Source organism: Peromyscus leucopus, chromosome 14, assembly GCF_004664715.2.
Source record: "Peromyscus leucopus breed LL Stock chromosome 14, UCI_PerLeu_2.1, whole genome shotgun sequence".
Classification (NCBI taxonomy): Eukaryota; Metazoa; Chordata; class Mammalia; order Rodentia; family Cricetidae; genus Peromyscus; species Peromyscus leucopus.
In genome coordinates, this window is record NC_051075.1 from 8,029,654 (window position 1) to 8,048,086 (window position 18,433).

At 40.1% G+C, this 18,433-nt stretch overlaps 1 protein-coding gene across 6 annotated transcripts in view; it reads left to right on the forward strand.

Moving 5' to 3' along the window:
- Positions 1-283: 283 nt before the first annotated feature.
- Positions 284-18,433, forward strand: part of Etv1 (ETS variant transcription factor 1) — a 90,512-nt gene continuing 72,362 nt past the window's right edge. Inside the window, exons 1-5 of one of the 6 annotated variants that reach the window (XM_037210505.1) lie at positions 284-346; positions 2,355-2,486; positions 3,290-3,377; positions 4,684-4,731; positions 14,631-14,684. In XM_037210505.1, coding sequence (XP_037066400.1) covers positions 2,442-2,486; positions 3,290-3,377; positions 4,684-4,731; positions 14,631-14,684 — 235 coding nt within the window. In that variant the 5' untranslated portion in view covers positions 284-346; positions 2,355-2,441. The other 5 variants (XM_028872284.2, XM_028872285.2, XM_028872283.1 and 2 more) reach the window with 5 other exon arrangements.

Below are 18,433 nucleotides of genomic sequence, written 5' to 3' on the forward strand. Positions count from 1 at the left end.
GTGTTGGGAACTTGGGCCTTTGTTGTATCTTTTTCCTTGTCCCTCCACGCCCCTAACCACGTGACCCAGAGAGATTGGGATTTTTGTGAATGGAGCCGAAAGGTGGTTAAGGGGAAGGCACGGGCAACACCCCCTGCTCGAAAGTAGCCAATCCGCTGGCGGAGCGCTGCGGGGTCAGCAATAAACAACAATGGACTGGAAATCTACGGTTCCTCATTGGCTGCAGGGACAGACTCGCGGGGCCTTTGGAGAAGCTCCGCCCTCTCCCGGTTGCCCTGGATACCTGTCTGGTTCTGGCCTCGGAAAAGGGCTTTGGAAACTGTTGCTGTCTTGTCCGGGTTTGCAGGTCGGCTGGGTACCCGCGCTATTGTCCCCTGCTCTGGTTGCAACCCCACAAAGCAATCCAGAGCTTCCCGACTCCAGCTTCGCGGCGCCCCTAACGCAGCGGTCGCCCAGGTTCTGATGCAGCTCTCTCTCAAAGGGGACGAGAGGTGCTCGGACTAGTCTCTGGGCCAAGTATTGTGTGTGCCCTCGAAAACTACACTTTCCCCAAGAGGAAACGCAGAGTGTTTTGTCATAGACCTCGCTCTTCCTCGGCGGGTCTGGAGTGCCAGGCGCGCACGCTCCGGTTTGAAGGTCTCCACCATGTTCCATTTAAGGAAAGAAACTTTTCAGATAGAAATAGAGAACGGCAGCACGTTGTCAACGGGCGAAACAGCTGCCGGAAAAGTCCTCTAGTCACCAGCCTAGGTCGCCGCTAGGGTCTCGAGTGACTTTCAGCACCATGAGGCTCCGGGTCCCCTCCTCCCTCCCTCCTATCCCGGGTGGGACAGCAGCTGGGGGGGGGACATCTGAGCTAAGCCCCGTGGGCAGGCGGCTTCAGAGATGTCCTTGCTTCCAAACGTCCCATCATTGTCCTTGTAACCCGAGCTCTCCCCGCTCTGCCCTCCCCTCCTCGGTGGAGGAAGTGAAATCCTCAAGTACAGTAAGTGACACTCTCCGCCTCTCTGTATACATAACAAAAGCTCCGGAAACGGCGGGTCGGGGGTGGGTGGGTGGGGGACACATCTGAACTACCCAGTCCTCCCCCACCCCTCTGTGGCCTGCAGGAGCTTTCTTTTTTTTTTCTCAGCACCCGCCAGAGTGAATCTGATTTTTATACTTTCCTCGCCTTCGCTGCTCCGTACTCCTCCAGATCCTCCCTCCTGATACCACCTCTCCTAAGAAGCAGCTTCTCCCGCTTGCTTTCCTTACAGTATTTTTAAATCCTACGGACAAAGGAGGTCGTTTGAGTTGAGAATGTATTTCTTTTAAAGGTCCAATAATCCCTAGTGTTGGTTAGTGTTGAAAAATGAGAAAATAGCTTGGGCCGAAAGCTAGTGGGGAGCGAGGCTGGAGCGTGCGGTGGGCTCCGGGTCAGAGGTAGAGAAGAGGGATTAGGGACACTCGCTTTGTAGATCTGTACCTGAACCTCACGACAGGGCTTTAAGGACATCTGCCTAATAATGGATCAAACACGCTAGGAAAGAGAACTGGTGGGCTCGGTACACTAGGTTTCACTATTCCCCGGGTCTTGACCAAACAGCGAGTTAGAAAGGTTTCCTTGGCGGCTTTTCTGGGTGCCGACCCTGCGCCTCCCCGCAGAGCGGTCGCATAGGCAAGAGGGGCGCAGGAGACCCAAGGGAAGGGGCCGAAAGGCGCCTGATTGACAGCCCGAAATCTGATCTTGTGAAAGAGACGTGGAGCCAATGGGAGGCAGCGATCCATCAGTTTGGATTGGAGGCCCCTGGAGGAGAAGTAGAGGAAAAACCACCGAATTGAGCTCGGTCAGAGGCGCTTTCGGCTTCCAAGGGGAAGTGCTGGGCAATAATTAATGTTTTTATTAAATTTGGAGGGAATTTTTTGCAGCCGTTCGCCTAGCGTGGCCTTCAGGTGGGTCTTTCCAACAACTTTTTATGTCTCTCCAGATAATTGCATGGTTGTGGGTTGCAAAAACTATCCTTATGAAAGAGGTGTCTCCTTCTCTTTAGTCCCGTTAGGTGAAAAGCAAGTCTCGTTGATCGCCATTGCTAGTTTTGCACACGTTTGCGAATCAGAGCTGCCTGGGATACACTGACTGAGCAGGGAACGTCCAGAGTGTAAATAAATACACTGCCTCTTGTTAGGATTTTTTGATACGACCGAAAATATGTAAATTGTGAACTCTCTTAGCTCTCTTTGGATCCAGGTGAAGAAGGCGGCGTAGGGGAGGGTTATTTTTGTGAATGGGACTGTCGAGGGCAATTAGCTATGCAAATGCAAGAGCTTCATTCATGATTTTTTTAAAGCCTAAAAGCCATCTTGTTCCCCTCTAGGTTGATAGAAGTCCAGATCCCGAGGAAATCTCCAGCTAAATGCTCAGAATCTAAAACACTGAGCTAATATTTGCGAAGAGCAGCAAAATGGATGGATTTTATGACCAGCAAGTGCCTTACGTGGTCACCAACGTGAGTGATCAGTTCGAAAGTTGCTGTTTATAAACTTGACTCGGACGGGGGTGGGGAGAGCGAGAGATGCGAAGGGAGGCGGCAGGGGTTGGGACTGCAGACACTTTATCTGCTTTGTTGCCACTGTAGGGCGACTCTGCTTCTTGAAGACCCATCTACAAAATGAGCTTACCTTTGAGTGATTTGGATAAGGCATAGTTTTGTTTTCAGACCCCTTCTGGTCAAAGTGCCCACGATGAGTGGAAGCGGAGACGACGGAGGGCAGCTGCAGCTGTACTCAAAGTTTGTGGCTGGGTTTGTCTGCCACATTGAAAAGAACGAAGTTGAGACAAATGCTGACACTTTTTGTTTACATGGGGTGTCTTGGGGTGGGGGTTGCTTTTCTCCCCTCTCATTTCCTCGCTTTTTCAGTTTTCCATTCTTTGGGCTTCTCTTACTGCGGGTGGGGGTGTTGTCTGAGAGAGAATGGAATCACCGTTTTAATCTAGAGTTGATTTAGTAAAAAACATTAAGTGTTCTAGCTTAATGTTTCGATGCTGAGATTACATGTAACTATGACGCGAATGAGCAGGAGTGTTGGATCTGCTCTGGGAAGCCACTCTCCTTTGCTGATGAACTCTCAGCCTGGGCTTTCACTGTCCAAGTCCGACAATACATAGTGGAGTTCTCCTATGAACGCCAATATTTTTTTTTCTACTCAGAGAGAGGATCCAGTAGGCTTATGTTATGTATGCATGTTTTTTTTTTTTCATGTGTGACATCTGAGGTTTATGTTTTAAAGGATTTTATCTTTCCCTTTGTAGAGTCAGCGTGGGAGAAATTGTAACGAGAAACCAACAAATGTCAGGAAAAGAAAATTCATTAACAGAGATCTGGCTCATGATTCAGAAGGTGAGGTTTGACTCTGAGCTGAACCCCTCTCTTACTGACACCCTCCAAAGAAGAGGCCCATTTCAATCTCATCTAAAAAATAACAAACATTGAAACTCCTGAATTTAACATGGACTTTACACGCAATCATTCCCACACTGAGTTTGCCTTGGAGACTATTTTATGGTCTGGTCACAAACTAATGAAAGAAGGAAATTAACACCTAACAGTGACCTTCTTTTAAACATTATTTAGTGTTTGTTCTTGTCCATATGGCATATAACTGTTAATCCCCTACATTGAGGTAACAATTGAAAACTATCTAACAGCCTGGGACAAAGTAAGCACCTATGCACACTGCTTACGTTTTTCTCTCAACTTTATTACAAGTTAAACAATATAAATGAAGCCATATACTACTGTTGAAATTTTATGAGTGAGCTTGATGACTATATTGTGAAGTCATAACATCTTGTTAATAGGCCTTGAAGTGTTCATTAGATCAAACTTCAGGCTTAATGAGTAGTTATTATATTATTTGGTAAATGAGGCTTCAGATTCTTCTATAAACTGTTGGTAAAAGGTCAATGTATTAGGAATTATTTCAATTCTGTGTGGCATTCATACCGGACTGAAGAAACTTAGACTCAGTTACCAAAGTTCAGTTCGAGGAATTTAAATTAAGTATACTGAATTCTGAAACTTCATCAAATTTCCATTCTTATTAGATACCTCCCTCCCTCCAAGCCCACCCCACACCCCAAATGCCAGAATACAGTTTGGAATTGATAATAAAGCAAAGCCAGGGCACTGTCTGTCTTCGACTTTTGTAAGTCTGCTAATGCAGAAGTTTTTCTTTAAATGCCTGGATATGAAGTTTCCCCTGTTAGTGTCGAGGCATTGGGCTGGAAAATATAACTTGGGAGTTGACTCAAGCTCTGTTGGGACTTTGTTTATAAACTTAGAAGATGTTTTGTCTCTCTAATCTTTACCCTGGTCCTATTTTAGCAAGAGTTAAGTGTACTTAGATAATCTTTAGTTCAACACCTGGGTGAACTTTGGTGCATGCGTGTTTTTCATTCTCTCTGAGCTTACTTCTTAATTACTTGTTAAAGAGAAAAAAGATAACTGATATTATTTAGTTGTCTAAAGAGATCTCCTAAGTATCACCTAATCGATGTCATAAGTAAGCAGGATTATTCAAATACTCAGCGATGACTCCTGTGTTCAGTTGATGTTGTCCTGAATGCCAGCATCATGACAAACGTTTTCAGTTAATGAAGACTGCAGACTGTTGAGTCTTACGTGTCTTTTCCTTGCTTTTTAGAACTCTTTCAGGATCTGAGTCAGTTACAAGAAACATGGCTTGCTGAAGGTAAGGCAAAAAAAAAAAAATGTTTTAAAGGGGAAAAGCAGCTCTAGAAGGGGATGGAGGGAATCCTGAACTTGCTGCCTTAATGTTCAACCCAATTAATTGAGCTCTAAAAGAGCCACCTCATGTGTCATGAATACATTAGAGCCTCTGATGAGCTTGTCTTTGGGGACTCTGGGGCTGCACTACCCAGTGTCATCACAAATTACTAGGAGAAATTGCTTCCAGCTCACAATCACATCTGCTTTTGGCAAGAACTAATGCACCAAGACTTCAGGTTCTAAGTCTCTGTTCAGATTTTAATTGCAATTGATCAGGTTTATATTATTGTACCTCGAGAGACCTCGAGCCAGAACCGGCTGGCTTGCTGTTTCCTTTAGAGCAGCGCATATGATTATTTGGTGTTCTGGTGGAGGACTTCTCTGATGGCAGAAATTAGTTTCTCTGGGCTCATCAGGACGGGATGCTTCAAGATTTAAGTGCAGGTGTCTTCTTCCCTCCGTGTTCACAGCACAGAACCTTAGGTGTGTATCTCACAGTTAGGAAATCTGTGGGTTTAAAGCCAATCTTTTAGTGGGAGTTGAAGATTTTAAAATTGTTTTGTGTGTTATGATGCATGTAATGTTTGTCGAAGTTTGACTTTTGATGTCTTGTCACTTTTATTAGGATTTAATGTGGAGACATTTAATGGCATTTTGGATTTAAAAAAAAAATCATGCAACAACCTATTATATCTTTTATTGTGTGCAACTTTGTTTATAGGGACAATGAGATGTGACTTAGTAAAGCTTGACATATGTTCAGATATTCTTAAGGTAGAAGGATTTTTGTTGGTATCTACAATTTTAATATTTTCTTTTGGAATTGCCATGTTTGTGAGATGTTATTTTAAGATTGTGTGTGTGTGTGTGTGTGTAATGAGAAAGTTGCTGATATTTAAATATTTAGTATATTTTGTTAAATATTTAGTATATTATGATACATATATATGTATATATACTTTCTGTGGGGAATCTGACTCTGGCAACCGATTTTCAAGATGGTTTAAAGTGAACGGGAGAGTCTCCACATGGGACCCAGGACCGCTGGAGCTGCTCTGAGGTAGACAGATGAGCGTTTAGCTATGGTCTTGTGTGCAGTTGATCAAGTTGCTCTTAGCATGTAAACAAGTTTCTTTGTCTTGCTGATAATTCCAGTTCTTCAGAAGGCTTTTACAATCTTAAATGATTCAAAATCATTTAAGTTAAATAGCTCTTAATTATCCTTTGAAAGAGGGATTGCATTTATATGTTAATGAATGGTAAGTATTAGTTAAAGTTTTGTTTTTTAAATTTAAGGTCATTTTTGCTTGTCTTTAAGTGAAACTTACTGCAATAGATTACTTAGTATTGCAACATAAACCATGTATTGAAACAGCTAATTCATGAAAAATTGCAGAGGCTCTTGCATTCACTTTTATATGTCGGGTTTGCCAAGCTGAAAGTTATTTAGAATTTTGTTTATTCAAGAATTTACTTGCTTATCCAAAATAAGTTATCATACTTACCTTAATTGTTGTGGAAGATTTATTGGTTCTTAAGATGTTTAGATTTGAAAACTGAATCCAAGTCAGTGCACTGGCTGGCAGATTTTGAATGTGCATAGCAGCTGTTTCTGGAATTTTAAAATGTGGATCTGTGGCAGACTTTTATCATTTTCAGTACATTTTCTTTCTTTCATTTTTCACTTATCCCTTGTTTTATTTGTGTCTTAGGCTTCAGATAAGAGAGTTGAATAATTTATCCGAGTTTGTCTTTTAAAACAGTATGGAATATTCTTATCTCTTTATTACCTGCAAATCAGCTCTGAAGACTTATCTTTATAAAAAGTAAACCTAGATAAGGACTAATGTAGTTGGAGGAACCTGGGCTTTTACTTAGAAAAGAATTCGTAAGCTTAATTAAATTCAGAAATTAAGTTGGAGGTTTTTTATTGACTACCCAGGTGTGCTACTATTTACAAACTGCATTTTAGAATAATATAAACATTTTCAAAGTAGTTACATTAATTCATCCAGTTGTGATGCAAGCAAAATTTATTAAGATAATTTTTAAAAATCTAATAATAAGGTTTCTTTAGTGTTAATAGAATACACATTTATTTTTTGTCCTTAGCAATTAAATATAATTATTGTGCACATATATTTTAATTTGGCTTATCTTATGACTTGAACAATAAGAGATTTCCAAAATTAGACTATTTAATTTGTTGCTAGTTTTGTTCATTTCTGCTCTGCTGGACAGGCAGATATTAATGGATTACCTAACTGGCAAACTATAAACTTATTTCTTTTCTTAACATTCCATAGCTAAGGAAATGATCATAGAATTTTAAGGCATTTTGATCTCTTAAAAAGACATCATTGACAATTTACCTAGTTTCTTCCATGAGTTGGAATCCCTCTGGAAAGTCTAACAGGTCTCTAAAAGTCTTTTCGGACATGAGAATCCAGTTTGCTACAAAGTGTCATATGATAATCACATTAAAAAAAAACCCCTCAAAGTCCCTAGATAGAAATGATGCATCTTAGAATTCTGAATTTTTTCTTGTAAGAATTTTTATAAATTATACACAGTACAACATATTGATTAGACATGAGTTAATTCTTGTGGGTTATGAAATATGTTTGATCTCTGAAGAGCAGTTGAGGTAGATAAGACAGGACTCTCAGAGGATAATGATAGAGTTTGTGTATTCAATCTACTACAGTCCTCTATAAAAAAAAAAAATTGCATTCTTCCCTGCAGCTTCATCCACATGCAGAAATCTAAAACATGTTTATAGGATGCAGCTTCACATTATAAGCACTTTCCTAGCACTAATGCTGCAATTGAAAGGCTTATAATAAACATAACACAACGCAAAAGAATGTTTTCAATGACCACAGTACCAGATAAAGGAATAGAGACTACACTTATTTTAAATGTTACCTTAGCTGCTTTATATTGGACGTCACTATGGACAATTCTTTATTGATTCTCAGTCCTTTGAATTAGATTGCTACTGACAGGCAATTGGAATTATTTGATCCCTTGAAATAACTAGTTCAAATATCACTCCTATCAACATCGTGGCAACTTTTTGTTCTTAACTTGTTTTGAAAGCTCTATATAGTTAAGTGCTGTCCAAAACTTTTTATTTGGGGAACAGAAGCAGAAGGGATTAAGAGACAAGTCAAAGAAGCATTGCATATTTCTACAAGTATTCTATCAGCATTTACCTACTAACACAACTTACAGGAAAATAATGTATTTCAGCATACATTGTATGTGAAACATGACTACTTTTGTCCTATTTTCTTATGGTCTTTGTGTCTTGAGATTCTCTGTGATGAATGAGCTTGAGGAGAAAGTCACCAGTGGTGATTCACCACCACCAGGGTAAAAGGCTTTCAGTGACACAGTGAAGCCAAGTTTCAGGGCGCAGTTACAGCTATACCTTAGAGTTTTATCACTAAAAACAGTGTTCCACACCAAACTTCATTATTATCTCATACAAATAAGGAGATCGCCTTTTGATCTTATGAAATTGTCAAATAATGGTCATGTTGGTCTAGAAATAGAGACGGACTACATTTTCCTCAGTTTGCTTCTTTTACAAAATTTATGTCCAACCTATGTCTTTATGGTACTTACTGGGAATATGAGTTGCTGTTATTCTCTACATGTGACCTCCACTGTACACATTACTCTTGAGGTACTCATTTGATTGTTCAAACACTCTACTTTAAAAATAAAGTAGAACACAACATTGGCATTGGATGTGCTCATATTTCTTTTTCTTATTTGGTGCAGTTTTTATAGCTTTGGTATTTTATACAATTATCTAAAATAGGATCTGATAGTTCAGCATTAAGGAAGTCCATACAGGTTCTTGGAATTGGATGGGAGATGATTCTTGTGTGTGTGTGTGTGTGTGTGTGTGTGTGTGGTGTGTTAGAGTAGTGGCTGCTACCATGGCCCTGTTTTGTTGCACCAGAAAGCTCTATCAGATGTGACAGAACCCTCAGTGGGAGTAAAGGTAGCAGGTAGAATGAATGCATTTTACTTATAAATATCCACTGGAAGAATGCAAATGTAGCTCATCTGTGATCTACTTACAAAAGAAGAGAACTTATTTTTAAATAGATAAATTTGATTTGGTGGAGCACAGTATAGGGTTTTTAGAAAGTGCTGACATGTGAAATGGTGCTGAACTTTTCCAGTTGAGTTACAGAGAATGTGTAATATCTTGCATGTTGCAGTGCAACTTTATTTCTTTGATTTATGTACAATTTTGTAATTAAAAACAAGAAGAAGAATGATAGAGTCAGGCCTGTGTGGAAGTAGAGGGAGAAGATCTGACTGCAGACTGCCCCTGCCTGGCTCCGGGCTTCCCTTTTCAGTTTTTAAGCCACTGAAGGTCAGTTTAGTTAGAAACTGAAGCTGACTTGAGACCTTCCTGTTTTCCTGCATACATAAAGAGTGTGTCCAGCATTAAAGGACTTTCTGTCTAGGGAAGTGCCCTCCCCTTTCTACTTAAATATGTTTATATTTCTGCACTAATTAATGCTTTTACTTTGCAATCATTTTAATGTTAAAACCGGATGTGGTATAAAACTAGGCTTAGTGGATGCATGATTATTTTGTTCCATGGACTGAAGCCTCATTTTAGGATTAGAAGGAGTACCACAGTGCAAATGTTGATTTTCTTGTTTTACTGAAAATAAAATTTAAATTTCTTCAGATAAATTTGCTCCTAAACTCTGGATCCGAATGCTACAAACCTCAGCAATAATATGTTACATTCTTATGACTCAAAACTTGAATGACAGACAAGTGAAAACAAAAGTCCATGTGTTTATTTTATCACTGATATTATTTTGCTACTGAGAATCAAACTTAGGGCTTCCCACATGCTCAGCAAGTGTCTTACCACTTCTGGTACCTCTACGCCTTTGAGTGCCCCTTTCTTCTCCCCTCCCCCTCCTCTCCTCTCCTCCTTTCTCTTTCCTCCTTCCTTCGTCACCTTTCCTTATTGTCCACTTTCTTTCCTAAGTTTTGTACATCCATGGTTTTGGACCAAGGTACCCCGTAAAATATGATGGATGAAATAAGTGTGTGTACATCTTGTGTTCTTGTCTCCCTCCCGTCCCCCCTCTCTCTCTGTCACTTATTTTAATGTGTTTCCTAATGGATCTGTTGGAGACAGAGCAATAAAATCCGTGTTTACGCAGCAGCAAGTTCAGCTTACTTGCTTTAGTTCTCTGGAAGGGTGTGACATGGAACGATTGTGGTTGGGCCACATGGTTCACGCTGGACTGTGTTTTTGTGAATGGAGGCAGAAATCCAGTTCTGCCTGCTTGTCTTGAGGAAATGCTGAGGAGATCAGCTGTCTCATTCACGGGTAGAAAGAATGAGTCATACATCTTCCGCCTTGTTTGGCTCCAGGTCATTGTTACAGTGGATAGAACTGGTTTTAATTAAATATTAACCCCTTTAATACTTGACATTTGTTTCATTTGTAATTTTCCCAACTCCCTCCACACTCGTTGGCTTTAAAAGAAAACTCATCAGACAGCTGTTTGTAGGAATAAGAGGGTTTTTACTTGCCTGCAGCTAAAGTTGAAAAAATTTTAAACATTCACCATTTCTTAAGCAATGAATATTGTTTTATTTAAAAGTTGGAAATCGGTATAAAGCAAAAGCAAGCTGTATTTAAAACTGCTCTTCCCCAGGGCACTGATGCTTAAGAACCGATAGTAAAGTCTGAAAGTAGGGCATTGATTCTGTGACATTTTGGTTGCGATTAATACTTTTATGAATCTCTTTCCTACAGTGCTGCTGTGTAGAAGCAGGAAAGAGTATTAAAGAGCAGCATTGGATAGGAAGCTAGAGAAGGCCAAAGCTGAGAGTGAGTGCGGCTGCTATCCCTTTAAAGCAAAGATTCAGAGACTCAATCGCAACTGGTCCATTAATGTGCAATGAACTGATAGAGTTGCTTCAGCTATTACCAATAAAATCTACGTGCTCAGTGTTCATGAAAGCCTTTACTGCTCTTTGCTATATATTTTCTCCCCTTCTCCATTCTTTTCTTCTCCTCCCTCTTTTATTACATTGTGTACTGAAACATTTTCATTCTCCAAAGACAATCACTTCAAGCATAGCTTAGACTAGACAGTAATGTAATAATAAAAACATTTAAAAATAATTAGATTGGCTTATATTGTTAATTTTCAACTTTGGGTTTGGTATGGCTTGCAACAATATTTCAGGCAGCTGTAGTCTGCTCCTTCATAGAATTTTTGTGAATTAAGGAAGAAAATACATGATACAAGAGTGATGATACTGTGTCATAGTTTCCTTGCCGAAATCCAAATTGTGTTTTTAGTTAAACGCTTTCCTTTTACTCCAGCTTGAAGTTGGAGGTAGACTTAAGCCTTTGTCTATTTCAGTAGCGTGCTGTTTCGTTCAGTCTATTCAGTTTCTTAAGATTAGCTTCTGTGAAAATGTGAGTCATATGTTTTTTGTTAAAATTCTGTAATATGTTCAAGCATAAGTGTGAAGTACTTATTCAGTATGCTAAGGAGTTAGAACAGAAATAGCATCCTTCATCCTTACTCTTTTTACAAATTGTTAGTATGGAGCTATTTTCTCTGTACTGTGAGATACACCTTCTAGATTCTCCTGTCCCTTACGTATTTCCCCTAGCCCCATACATAGGCCAACAACCAGCACATACCACACACCCACTGGGGCCTTTCATGCCGCTCCTCATGTGATCTGTTCTATGGAGCTGCAGCTCTGTCCTGCGAAACTGAGGAAAAGGTCTGGCTGAGCATATCCATGCAAGCATATTACATTGCGAATAACTCACTACCTGTTTTCAACCATTCGTATAAACAAGCATCAGATTTTCATTAGATTATTGTAAATGATATTTTATTTTATTTAGTTTATTTGTCTGCTTTGTGCCACTACACTGGAATGAAGGTTGACTTTAAATAAAAAATGATGTCATTATTTTATGTGTGTGAATACTGTGGCTGCAAGTATGTCTGTGCACCATGTGTGTGCCTGGTTCCCATGGAGATCGGGTCCCCTGGGACTGGAATTGTACATGGTGTGAGCCACCATGTGGGGTGCTAGGTGCTGGGAATCGAACATGGGTCCTCTGAAAAAGCAGCAAGAGGTCTTAACCACTTAGCCATCTCTCTGGCCCCAAATGTTAGCTTTTTAAAAGCATATTTTGTACCTCAATTGTTATATCTGTTTTGCTTTTTGTTTTTTTGGTTTTGGTTACTCTGGGTAGCCCTGGATATCCTGGAACTTACTCTGTAGACCAAGAGGGCCTCAAACTCAGAAATCCACCTGCCTTTGTTTCTCATGTGCTGGGACTGAAGGTGTGTGTCACCATACCTGGCCTGTGTTTGTTTAGCTATTAATTTAGAGGAAAAATTAAAATATGGACATATTTTCTAAAAGGTCAGTATTTGATTATTTATTTGCTATTATTAAATATATTAAAACATTTGTAATTATTTTATATGTAAAAAGACATTATAAAGTACATTTCTTCATGTGTAATTCATCAATCTGAGCAGAAAGTCAAAAACTATGTTGTCAGTAGCAAAAATTCTTTGTTAATAGCCAAGAGAATGCTAATTCAACCCCCTTTTTCTCCTCTTATCAGTTTTTTTTTTTTAATTTTTTATTTTTTGAGACAGGGTTTCTCTGTGTAGCCCTGGGTATCCTGGAACTTGCTCTGTAGACCAGGCTGGCCTTGAACTCACAGAGATCTGCCTGCCTCTGTCTCTCGAGTGCTGGGATTAAAGGCATGCACCACCACCACCCATTTTGTTCAGTCATGTTTGTTAGACATAAAAACACTAAACTGGCCACGATAATGCTTGTGAGTGCATTTATGAGTGTGACTTTTTGGGTGGTGGTGGTAGAGATTGTAAAGGAGAATATATCTAATATCCAGTTATCTGGGATCATGCTTAAACTATTCCATTTATTGGTTTCAAAAATCCCCTTATTGTTACATCAAGTTGCAGTGTTGGGGTGGCAAGTCATCAGTCTGTGAGGTGAAATTTGTCTGACTTGAAAGTTGTTAAACATAGCATCAAATATCGGTGGAATAAGAAGAAAAACTTGCTTTTAGTGTGGGCTGATCAAGTTGGTACCAGTTGTGACTTGAAATTATTGTTGGTTATTTATTTATTTTTTATTGGCAGTAGGGAATGGTATGTCTTCCATAAAGTACAGGTATGAGGGAAAAAATAGTGTGTCTTTCATAAAATATTGGTATTAGAGAACAACTCTGTGGTATATACATTTTAATATTAGGCAAAACTATCCTGGGATAGTTATATTCTTGACCAAGGTTACATATGTTTTATTCATCAAAATGTTTCTATTTACAAAGATAAACATAGAAAAGAAAAACCTATTGAGACTGTCTTCTGTTTTTACATGGAATTATATCATGAAATTCTTTTTTTTAAATATGGATTTTTTCTTAAGTCACTTATCAGCCTGAAACATTTTAACAGAGAGTAATTATTGCTATTGTTGTTGTTGTTGATATTTGATTTTTAACACAGAGTCCCACCTTGCAGCCTAGTCTAGCCCGGAGCTCACTATGTGCCTCATGCTAGCCTTACACTATGGATGAGCCTCAGCCTTCCAAATACTGCAATTACATGCCTGGCTAAGATTGATTATTTTAATTAACATTCCCCACACAGAATAAGTTTGTTCAAACAAAAATTTGATTGACATCTGTTTTAATATAACTTGATCGGATAAAAATTTACAGTATTATACAATATTAATAAAGTATTACTAGCTAATGAGATCACATTGAGAGCTAATAAGGATGACAGTTCATTACATGTTTACCAAGTTACAAGTAACCTGATTTCTGTTCTGTGTAGTTTGTTTCTATAAAAGGTATGCATATTTGTGTGTGTTTGAAAACTTAGTAATATCCTACGAGATTGAACAGGTTATTTCACTGTCCACATCTAAGGCAATAAACACTGCAAGGTGAAAGAATGGACTTGCACTTTCGTTGCAGCCAAATGTGTTATGTTTGCCCAATTAGTCCTTTTCCTTTAATAAAACCGGAAGTCAACTGACCATAGGGGCTGACAAATGGTGAGATTCCTCAGTGCTGGCTAGCATAGCCAGGAAAATATTTTGCATGAAAAGATGACATTTGTTTTATTGTATGTTATTTTTATTGTGAATACAATTGTTAAAATATATTGCTTTGTTACATGTGGCCCAAGCCAATGACGCTTTTTTCATTTTTAAAGCTTTATAGCTTGCTTTGAACAAATTTAGGGCAAATGTGTTTAATTATGGCAGTTATCGGCAGGAGACAGAACTTACCCAAAGAAATCATTTCAAAAAATGTGGGGGATTTGTATGATTGCTGCACATCACTTGAAAAAAAAGTCCGCATAGTTCACTGCAATGGTCTGCTTCAGCACCAGCAGTGGGTGAATGCACATGCCTTTAGCACAACTTCGTGTGCAAGGTGCATCCGTGTGCAAGGTGCATCCATGCAGGACCCAGGAATCCTGCACCTTTTATTTGCCGTCTCTTTAATTCCGTCTGGCAGGGGAACCTCAGAGGGATCACACCTGCCGCCATGGTATTTCTGACACACGCGTCTTCTCCAGTTGCATCCATGGACTTTTTAGTTTCCTCTTCCAATGCGGTCAAGACAGCTTTAAAGAGGAGGCTATTGGCAAGCAATCACAGGCCTGAGCTCCATCAAAATAGGCCTTGCTTGACACAGCTGACGTGACATTCCTTATGTCTTGGCGGTTCCTCTCTTAATTTTTAAACACTTTGTTTTTTCTTCTTCAGCTCAGGTACCTGACAATGATGAGCAGTTTGTGCCAGACTATCAGGCTGAAAGTTGTAAGTACAGCATGACTCATCTCTTGTGTTTCCCTTTGTCTGTCTCGTTTCTTTCATTCATTCTCCATGGTTGGGTTCCTCTTCTAGTGTCTGTCTTTGCACGGTGCCAGTGCTGTGTCTGGCTTCCAGTCGTGAGGTGTTTTTATTTGTCAGGTTGTGACATCAGCAGACTCTGTGCACGATCTGAGGGAAGCTTCCAGGGGTGGGCAAGGAAGGCCGAACTGTTGGGATGCTGGCCCCATGCTCCATACTGAGTACATTTCCTTGGAGAGAAAACAGGGTGTGTTAGGTGAACCTGCAAGTATTTACTTCAGTTTAGCCAGTGCGTTCACAAGGAAAAGTCTGGATGCTGATGGGAGGCAGAGTAAAAACCCACGTGAAATTAGTTATCCTGTAAGTTGTAAAAAGACTTTGGCTCACATCCTTGGTTAATTGTAGTACTCTATATCCACAAACTTTCACCTGCTTTGATGTACTTTTTAGCCTGAAGTTTTCAGCTTCCAGGTTGCAGCAGCACAAACAGAAGTAGCCATTGGCTTTTTACAGCATCTCTTTGTGTTCCTACCCCTGAGCCATGCTCCAGGGCCTGTCAGAACACAGGAAGAGTGATTCATGGATACTTGCCCTCCCTTAATTGCAGAGTGAGCATTTTGCCGCACAAACATAGTTGCCCCAGGGCTTACTGCTGATATTTATACTTTGCAATTCTAGCACTAACCGAAGCTACTGACCCATGAAGTAAATCCAAAGGAGAAGCATAGTTACTCCTCATCCCCCAGGGACGTGTTCCAATAGCACTGCTGGATTCATGTCTCCATGGATAGGTAGCCTTGGACCTTGTATTCTAGAGGCTGTTTTCGCATTGTACATACACCTCTATGATAAAGCTTAATTTATAAATTAGTCGCAGCCAGAAATTAACAGTGGTAATAATAAACTAGAACAACCATAACAAAGCTCTATCAATAAATCTATTTAAAATTATAAATTATTTCTAGAACTTTCCTTTTAATATCTGGCTTGTGGCAGGCCACAGAAAACTAAGTTTGTAGAAAGTGAAACTGACTGTGAGAACATTATGTCATAGTATGAAACTTGTCTGATGTATTCTTTTTCTTTTCAGTGCTGTTTAAAGCTCTAACCCGTTTTGTGTGTTCAGACTGTTGACAGTATCAGATGAGTAGATGTCAACGGGGACAGATTCTTACTAGCTTACACCTCATGAAACCCATATTGTAGACCTTGATCTCCCGAGCACCTGTATTACTTTAAGTAACAGATGTTTGCTGGAAATGTTTGTTTTCCATGTCTGTTATCTGTTTGGCATAGAGCGTAGTTAGGGGTTTCTCAAGAATAAAAGCCACTTAAGAGGTCAAAAGAAGAAAAGGTATAAAAACATGACCTCCAGGTAGTCTGTTTGCTCTCACAGCTGCCGGGGTACTAGAAGCTTCATTCATTAAGTGACCAATTTCGCTTGTAGGAAAAATATAATTCAAATTCCTCATATTATAGCCTGGTTTTTAAAAGTGTTGTAGTGACGTGTACATAAAATAAATTCGATCATTTCAAATGATCTTAAATGTGGAGTGCAATGGCATTAAGTATGTTCTGATGGCCGGAGTATCATCAAGACAGTTCGGAATTTTCAATTAGCCCCGAAACCCTATACTCACAAAGCAAGAGCTCTGTCTCCTTGGCCCTGCAAATGTTCTTCTGTCTCTTTTATTTTGACCAAAGAAGAGAATTTGTTGTGCTGTTTGGTATCTGGGTACAAGTATTTCACACATCTCTGGAACATATTACTGAGACTTCAGCCTTAAAAACTAGAGACCTTCCCAACTCTCAGAAGGACAATGGCCAGGGACAGCAGCCATGCAAGGCCACACTTCCTGCGGAAAGCATGGGAAGGGGACGGTCGTGTTTCCACCACTTCCTGTCCCGTGGAGGCTCAACCTGTCCTCTGAGTGAATGATTAAGTCTCATTGGATCATTTCGTATCCTAATAAATTTCTGAGGATTTCAGTACTGTGTCAGCTGCCAGGATAGAACACAATACCCAAAGGTGATTCTTATTCCTGTTCTTATTCTCTGTCTTTGTCAGCTTTCACTCTTGAGTGTTTCATCCGTCAAACCCTCAGTGTCAGCAATGTGACCCTTCTCCTTTCTTGCTCCCTGTTGGTTCCCTTCTTCCTCCCCCCACTGTCCATCTGTTAAGCTGATGATGTGTGGCTAGTGGGACCACAGAAGTGAATTTTTACCTTCAGTTAAATTACTTACTTTCATTTGAGACTCACATGAGTGTTGGTTAGTGTTCTGATCAGCCAGGCTCTGAGCAGCCACACCCACCATCTTATTATTATTTCCATCTTCTATCTCTTCTCTGCTGTCTCCTCCATCTTCTCCCCTAACGCCCCACAAAGATGCTCTTGAGGATACCTCTGGAATATCCCCTCACCTTCTTCTGTGCATTGGTGAAAAACACTGTTTAAATCAACATGAAACTCTATAGAGAGTTCACATAGGAAAGACCAAAGTTTTACGGATTCACACTTTTATTTTTATTTATATTTTTGAGATAGGTCTTATAAGTTTCCAAGCTGGCTTCAAACTCACTATCATGGATGTTCAGGGAGGATCTTGAACTTCTGATTTTTCCTCCACCTCACAAGTGCTGGGATTACAGGCATGCGCCACCACCCCGCCTGGCTGGAACAAATGTGTCTCTGTAGTTCTGCTGTCTTTCTAAATGAAGAGACATTGCTGTCCAAGCTGGAAATTCTTGGTTTGCACTGTCCTTTCGGTTCTGCCTCTCAGAAGCATCCCAAATCTCTGACCTGTGCCTTTCCTGTCCCCCGTGCTCCTGGCTCCTCAGGCGGCGGCTGGCACAGAGGTTGGGGACAGGTTTGGAGGTTGGTTTTCTTGCCTTTACTCCTTCCTTTCTTCCAGCCTGCCCTTTGCATCCACACACAGTTGTCTGGCCTTGTTAATTTTCTCCTTGCACCTCTGGCTGGCCAAAGTCCCGAGGCTTGAGCGCTGCAGAAAATTGTTCTATAACCCAGACCTCGACCTTCTTTTCAACTCAACTCTTGACTCTTGTGCCTCCAGTTCTCTGTCCCCTCCAGCTGTCTCCTCACCTTAATTGTTTTCACTTTTCAAGTCTTCAAGCATGACACAGTTTTTATGTCTCCTATTGCTTTAAAAGATTTCACTGTGAGCTTTCAGTGGTCCTAGTTCACACTGAATTCAGACTGCATCTTGTCCATCTTTCTTGGCTTTTTCTTTCTGCTCTGTCTTACGGCGTTACCCTACAACATCATGTGTCTCGTATCTACTGGATTAGAGAATTGTAGATTTCTTTTCTTTCTTTCTTTTTTCTTTTTCTTTTTTTTTTAAGAGACATGGTCTCACTACTTACTCTTCAGCCTGTGCTAGCCAGGAATTCAGTACGTAGACCAGACTATTTTCAAACTCAGACTCAGAATGTAGACCAGACTATTTTCAAACTCAGAGAGTTTGTCTCTGTCTCCCTCTGCCTTACGTGTGCTGGCATTAAAGGGGTGAATCATCATACCTGGTCCAGGGATTGTGAGTTTCTTAAGAGTGAGGGTCATGTCATATTCAACATGACTGGCATGTTACAGATGCACTAGAAGTAAAGACAGTTATCCCAATCATCTTAATGTTACTTTAACCACTGCATATTGGCAGGTTAATGAGATTTGAGACTTACAAGTGAAACATCTTTCTTT